The sequence below is a fragment of the Sardina pilchardus genome, chromosome 10 (genome assembly GCF_963854185.1).
Source record: "Sardina pilchardus chromosome 10, fSarPil1.1, whole genome shotgun sequence".
NCBI classification, from domain to species: Eukaryota; Metazoa; Chordata; class Actinopteri; order Clupeiformes; family Clupeidae; genus Sardina; species Sardina pilchardus.
This window is the reverse complement of record NC_085003.1, coordinates 9,574,396-9,581,776: the sequence shown is the minus strand read 5'-3', so window position 1 is coordinate 9,581,776 and position 7,381 is coordinate 9,574,396. Positions and strand designations below refer to the sequence as shown.

The 7,381-nt window shown below is 38.1% G+C and overlaps 1 protein-coding gene across 1 annotated transcript; it reads right to left on the bottom strand.

The window, feature by feature from the left end:
- Nucleotides 1-4,830: 4,830 nt before the first annotated feature.
- LOC134093606 (troponin I, fast skeletal muscle-like) lies at nt 4,831-7,381 on the bottom strand. The gene is made up of 6 exons (XM_062546748.1): nt 7,337-7,381; nt 7,201-7,237; nt 6,608-6,736; nt 6,152-6,241; nt 5,798-6,055; nt 4,831-4,955 (listed from the first exon to the last, which is right to left on the bottom strand). Exons 1-5 carry the CDS (start codon nt 7,342-7,344, stop codon nt 5,807-5,809), a joined length of 513 nt encoding a protein of 170 aa, XP_062402732.1. The 5' UTR covers nt 7,345-7,381; the 3' UTR covers nt 4,831-4,955; nt 5,798-5,806.

Here is a 7,381-nt window from a genome sequence, read left to right as displayed (position 1 = left end):
TGGCACTTGTCGATACAGAGATCTTGTATATAAGGCTGGCATTCAATATCCTTCCCTCTTTATGGTAATGAATCCCAAGACAGCGGCCATGCCAGTCCCCAGAAATATCTCTATGCTTAATATAGTCAAAGAAGACAACCAATATCACCATAAGCCTGTCATATTAGATCAACTTCATGTGAGCTGAAACAAACATTATGATTGGGACGTTCCATAAATCATTGGCACTGACAACTTGTATAAACTGACCTCCACTTAAAGGGCAGATTTTTTGGTGGATTCTAACAAGACAGCTGCTATAATCAAAAGTGAGTTTCAACAAATGTCTTCTCTATTTTATTTTTATTTTCATACAAATATATGAAGGAGTATTGCATTGCTTCATGTCTGCAGTTTTTCTAAAAAGATATTCTACTTCACCAACAACAGCCTTTTAGTCTACCAATTTGCCATAGTGTCCCCGGGTGAAATAACAGATGAGAAAGGTAAGTTTTTTTCTATGGAGATGGGGGTATTCTCAAAAAGAGGTCTACATACAACTACAACTGCTACTGTTACTTCCACTACTTCCTCTTACTAATAATTATTGTATTAACACTACAGCAACATTCAACTTCTTTTGCCATCTTTTCAGTTGGCTAAGAGGGAAATCGTAATTTAACTAAACTGGGGTAGTGCTATTTCAATTTGTTTCACAGCATGTTCAAAAATTATACCACAAGGCAAATATTCCACAACACTCTCAAGATAAAACAAGGTAATTAAGATTCTGGGTGACTTAAGTATTACATCTTAATACATAATAACAATTTAGCAGAACTATCTAACTGAAGAAGTTGTTGTTGTTTCTTTCATTTTGCTTTAGAAATGCAATAGAGAGGCTGAAGACAGAGGCAGAAAGCAGGGCAAACTAGACTTTTGGCAAATTGATGGGATACAGTAGGTTCACTGCATTTACTCAATTTCTCTTAGTGTTCACGAATGGAAGCATACACTAATCCAGTCAACTTTCCATTATACCAGAATACAGATTGATCCATACGCATTGTTGTAATATGCGTTGATTAACATTAATCATCTACTGTAATTACTCAGCCCAGCCACTATGAAGAACTGCAGGGCTGCCAGAAGATGCTGAAAAAATCATTCAACCCCCTGGGTCTACACGTGTATCCTGTTACTGGCCAAAGGGATAGTGTATCTCCCTCCGTGAAACAATATCTGGGTGCTGAAAGCTTCAGAGATTTAACAAGGTATCTCTTGTTAGGATGACGCCCCTGGTTTAAAACTTTCACATTTCATACAATGTGTCTGCACAGGTAACTTCAGCAGATCAACTGGAAAAAAACCTTGCATAGATACTATGTGTGTGCATGTTGTGAGTGTGTGTCTGTCTGTATTGTGAAAACATGGACATAAACTGTTCTTAGTAAGCAGCAAGCTAGAAGCAATACGTGATTACATTCTGAAGTGAATCAGCAAACAACTTAAAAGCAGAAAGCATGTATCCATTAAACACAGCAAATTGGCACTGATAAAGGCTTCGCAGCATGCTAATTGGTGTTTGTTGGGAATACTGTATAGCTGGTAAAATTGTCACTGACAGCTCTACTCTACATTTGTATGCAGGGTTCCAAGTCAAACACAGAAAAGACAACATTGTATCTTTCACATGACAACACTAATTGGTTGCTTGGAAAAGTAAAGCAAACTGGGGTTTTGGAACATTTTTGGTTTTGTGAACAAATATTTGTGAACAAACGTTGATGGAGTGTAAAATCTTTGTATTACATTTGTGTGGCTGCTTGTTTGCCTGTCCGTCAATCTATCAACAAGCAGGCTCTGACTGTAGAAGGGGAAAGTGTGATAAATAGCATCATGACCCAGTGCAATCATGGTTGTCACCGCAAAAAGTTTTGGGAAAGCCGCAGCTGAGCTGACCTGACAGTATACAGTATAGTATTACACTGACATGTAAGGCAACTTTTAGACTTAGATAAAGGATATGAGTTTGGTGGTTTTACCGGTTTAAACATCCTCCTATCCGTAAATATCTAAATTTCATGAACATCAAAGTCACAGGTTCTATATCCAAGGAACTCTGACGAGTGTACATCTGTGTATACTGTATATCTCCACTGTACTTTAAGCAGTGTTGATAGAGTAGCGAACAAAATAGAAACGCTATAGCTTCTAAATAGCCTACATTGTCCTATGTTACCACCATTCTGTACTATAAATCACATATTCAGACATTGTGTTAGGAGTCCATAAAGTCTCTGATTTGATTCATACACCAGTAACCTGAGTGAACAATTCCAGCTAGCTGCTCATCATCACCATCCTAAAATAATGGCACAAATCATTTTTTAACAAAAACAATATATTTTTTGCCTAAATCATTGAATTTTTGGTAAACCTTTTGCTTTCTGAAACAGGACATAGTTTGGGAAGGTGACATGATTAAGGATTTACCTAGAATAAATGATGCTCAGTACAGCCCTTGTTCAGCACTACCGTAATTTCCTGACTACAGTATTAGCCGCAGCTTACACATTGATTTTGCAAAATTTCTTCAGCTATGAGGCTAATACAGGGGGGCACTTAATATGGTGTTAATATGGTTTTGTTTCTTTTATCTTGCATAAAACACTGTCCTGTGGCTTATACACAATGCGGCTTATATGCGGGAAATTACTGTAGTACTGTACATAGATATATTAGTACTGTATTAATAGATAACATGCATTGATTCTAGTTTCATCAGGCAGTTGTCTGATTGAAACAGTTCCTTGTATATTTCCATGACTAATGGGCTATATTTTGTTAATAGATTGAAGTACTTCTTGTATAGGCTTTATATATAACAATATAAAATGCCTATACCAGGGAATGGTCGTTGTGTGTTAAACACTTACAAACACTTACAGTATGAAGTAATTGGTAGCAACCTTCAAAGTAGCTTCTGCAGCATTGACTGCAAGCAACTTTATATAAAAACCCCCCTCTAAGAGTAAATACAATTACAGCATGTCTTACTGAATATGAATGCAGAGGGTGGCTGACACTCTTTCTCCTCCACCAGCCCAAGACCAACAGGGGAGCGGTCACCAGAATCACCTGTGAAAAATTAAAGATTGACCAAACTGAGCGAAACTGGATTTTGCCTGGGTTGCCTGTGGTATTCCATGGTAAAGTGAGATCTCTAATTTAAGTGAAGAAGATCAAATCTTAATTAAAGTTCAGGTGTTGGGATGAACATGCTAGGGCACACAGAGAGATGTGACCATTGTATGGAGTTTTGAGAAGTGAGACGAATGGAGTTTACAAGGTCTGCACACTGTGGCTCTACGATATATTATATTTGAGCTACTGTTTGCATACCTTCATCCTTTTTTAATAATTGTTTACCATAGAATGATATAACTACTGGCATATGGAATCTAATATCTTATCTTTGTGCACAACTATACACAATTATAAGAAACACATGACAGTTCAACATTCTGCAGCTAGCTCATAAATCTTTATGGCTTAGGACCAAAATACATTTCAGAAATGCTTAGCAAACATCTATGTGAAGGAAAGATCAGGTTGTAGTGGCTAGTTAACGATGAAGCAAAATTGTAGCTGTTTAGTCTCGCAACTGAACCATCCTGAGATCATTACAGATTATATTGCTACTATTGTTGTTGTTTATATTTCACACTACTACTTACAAAATGGATTTAGCTCTAGATTTCTTAGATCTTAAAATGGCTGCCCCCAGTTTCTGAAATGCTGACTCTTAGCAGAGGCTTTAACTTGATACATCTCAGTGTCTGTCCTGCTATGTTTGGCATGTTCGAGGCAATGCAACAGCAACATTCAAGAGGACATGTGCAAAAGCTTAGCCTTCAAATTTCAGACTACAGTTCATCTCTCATTTCTAAACATTATACTCCTTATAGTGTCCTTTAGAATGTATTGTTTGATATGTTTTGTATTCAGTCAGAGCCTATGTCAACACAAGTGATAGCACATCTATTTGTAAGCTTCTAAAATCACCCACTAAGTAACATAATGCTGGAATTGATCTCTTCCTGTAGTATGGTTTTTATATGTAACCGGTCAAATTTCATCTCCAAATCATATTTGATGGGATAAAAAATTATGTGAGGGACATGCAAATTGCAGTTCTATGGAGATGCTTCCTTACAAGTTATCATGATAGAAAGCTTTCATCAGTGCCAACTACTCTTGATGACTATTGGTCAAGTTTTGGCAAGTTGGAATTCAAATCTCTAAGCTTAATATCATCAAGATATGCGAGCTATGTCTAATATCATACCTGCAGTTCCTCCATAGCCCTTCTGCGTTTCTTGCATCATAGACTTTGCCCCTCTCTTTTATAAGATCCAAGAAGGTCATGCAAAGCATCTGCAAATTGGATATATTGCACAGTAAGGGAGGCACTGAGAACTCAATGAATCACATCACTAAGTATCTACTTAAAGTTATAGTGACTGGAGTTATTAAGTATTGTCAATTTGTCCACAACAAGTAGAAAGAAGAAAATAAACTCACCATATTTTTGGAGATATCAAATAGCAGGGCTATCATCTACCCCCTGGTAGCTAGAGTTTTCCAAATAGATTTAATTTCCAATCAATTATGCCAAATAGACTTCAATGCAAGAAATAAGGAACAAGAAAAAAGGATCCCCTTGAATCTTTTATTGAATGATTGTAATCTGTGAGAAACATACAGACAGTATAGCGGTAATAATTGTATGACAACATCTATGACACCCCATAGTCCAAATGCTACGAAGCATGTTCCGAGATCTCTTGAACATTGCGGGGTAAAAAGAAAGTCCTGGCAAATGTCGGCCTCTGTGCCCTCAATCTGCTCTTCTTGCCGTCCATGCCAGCCTTGTCCTCAATATTCTTACATTCGTCACCAACATCAGCAGTCTGGAGAGATACATGCAGATAGAGTCTTTATTGTCCTATAAAGGATATTCTTCTTCATAATGTCATTTCATTCCATAAAATGACAGCAGCATTTGATGTTAACATCACAGTCTCATACACATAACATACTGTACACATCACATATAACATATAAGTAAGGGATAATCAACGACGCGCCGTGCGTTTATAGGAAAATAATGCACGTTCGAAGTGGTAATAAGGACCAGACGGCGCAGGCGGAGGGGACTTTACACTTCGATAAGTGCATTATTTTCCTATAAACGCACAGGGCGCAGAGTTGATTATCCCGCTTATACCACTGCTACTATCACTTTCGTTTATATTGCCGCTGTCTTAGATACAACGTTGTTGTTTTTACCGTTACATTGACATTGGCGAATTAATATTCAAGTGTAATAAGCCCAAAAGTAGGGAACTACTTCATAGCCGTGCGGCATATAGAAAAATAATGCACGTTCCAAATAGCGCATCACAATAGGAAATTTGACCAAGCAGTGGTATAACATATAATATGACACATACCCCCTTCCCCTCTAGTTTCCCTCCCTCCTCAACACAGTGCTAGCAAAAGTGGACAGTGCAGACAACATAAACACAAAAGATACTCTCCGATATGAGAGTAGATTATTATCTAGTGCTTCATCATTTGGTATTCAACTGTGTACAAAAGGCTTAACAATCATTCAAAACACCTCATTCAGTATCGATAGTGTCTCACCTCTTCCTTGTTGCAGAGCAGTAAACATTTCACCATCAAACTGCTTCTAAGTACTTTTCACTGCTAATCTGAATGTTCTATTTTTTTTCAAATAAAAACTCACCTTTCAAATTTATGCCTCAGCGCCCTCAAACATCTTCTTCTTGTCCTTCTTGTCCTCAACGTTCTGGCGCCAGTCGCCAGTCACCTCCTGCTTGACCTCCTTCTTCACCTGCTTCAGGTTGGATCTCAAGTCCATGGTGACCTTGTGCTTGGAGCCCAGCAGAGCCTGAAGCATCTGATCGGCAGACATACGTACTTTCTTCAGAGCTGGCTTCTTCATACCCTTCATTTCCTTCACCTTGAATCTGAGATCTTCAATCTGCGATGAGAAACAAAAGTCCTTGAGATTTTTGCCATCTGTGGAGAACGGTATCTATCCATAGGCAACTAGAGTAGGCATGTTAATGACCATCACCTCTTTTTCTTGCTTGGTGATTTTGGCCTCGGCATCGTACCTATCCTCATCAACCTTGTCGATTTTCTGGTGGAGCTCTTTGCACAGTTTCTGAAAACAAAACAAACTTGTATAAAGTATGCACTCAACCAGCATCAAACTTCCATGGATGCAAATTTCTTACAGCTATATTTTACTTCATTAAACCTCAGCTCACTAGAAACATAATGAGGACCCAAAGTGTCACTGTGATTTACTGTGATTTAATAGTAGATGCGCACATGACATACAGTATCATGTCAAACATACAAAGTATGAGGGTATGAACTACATCAGAGAGAAAACCAGGCTTGTTGTTGTGAAATGACATTTGGTGATAACCCTCACTGCTATCGTTCCCTTCACTTTGGACTCCTTTGAGCAGAAAGTCTATTCCTACTGTATATATGTGAACAGGTGTTCCTTTGCTTGGCTCACCTGCAGCTCCTCCAGAGAGCAGGAGTCAGGGATGGTAGGGCAGCTGTCAATCAAGTGCTGCTCCTTGGCTGCCTCGATGTCAGCGGTCTCATCTTCCAACCGCTGAGCAGCAATCTGAAGCATCAGGCTCTGTGGAAGAAGTGAAGGAATACAATTTGATTCATCTGAGGCCTTTCTGTAGGCCTCCAGGCTCCTCTTGAAACGTATGATTTTAAAAAATGAAAGAACCCATCTAAGGTTCAGGAAGCATATCAATACTTTTTCCATGGATTGTTTCTAATTGAAGTCAAATAAAAGCTTAGTATAATACCTATTTGTGAAATAGCTAGGTATGTCATCTGAAGCTCGATTAATCAAAAAGTATACTCCAAAACTGACAAGTATACTGTACAGTACATATCCAGATTATCCCACAGATTGCCTTATGGTGCAATCCTGTAACGGACTGATTTACACCATACCCTGCAATAATTCTGACAAAATAATACAAACATAAAGTGAATATCTAAAAGTTTCCCCGTCATTTTACAGCAATTATGTACAAAACTTTGGCGCATAAAACCTGTCCTCAGGTAATGTGCTTTCAATATTACCTTCAGATGATGCCTGCGGCTTGATGTCATCTTTTTTCTGTGTGATTACAGAATGCAGAAAAGTTTGTTAGAGAATGACAAACATTTAGTGTTTTTTTAGCAGATTTTCTCAAATAAAGAACAGCTAAATACTTACTCAGACATTTTGGCGTCTGTGTTTGGTCACTCCCTTCAGAGAAAT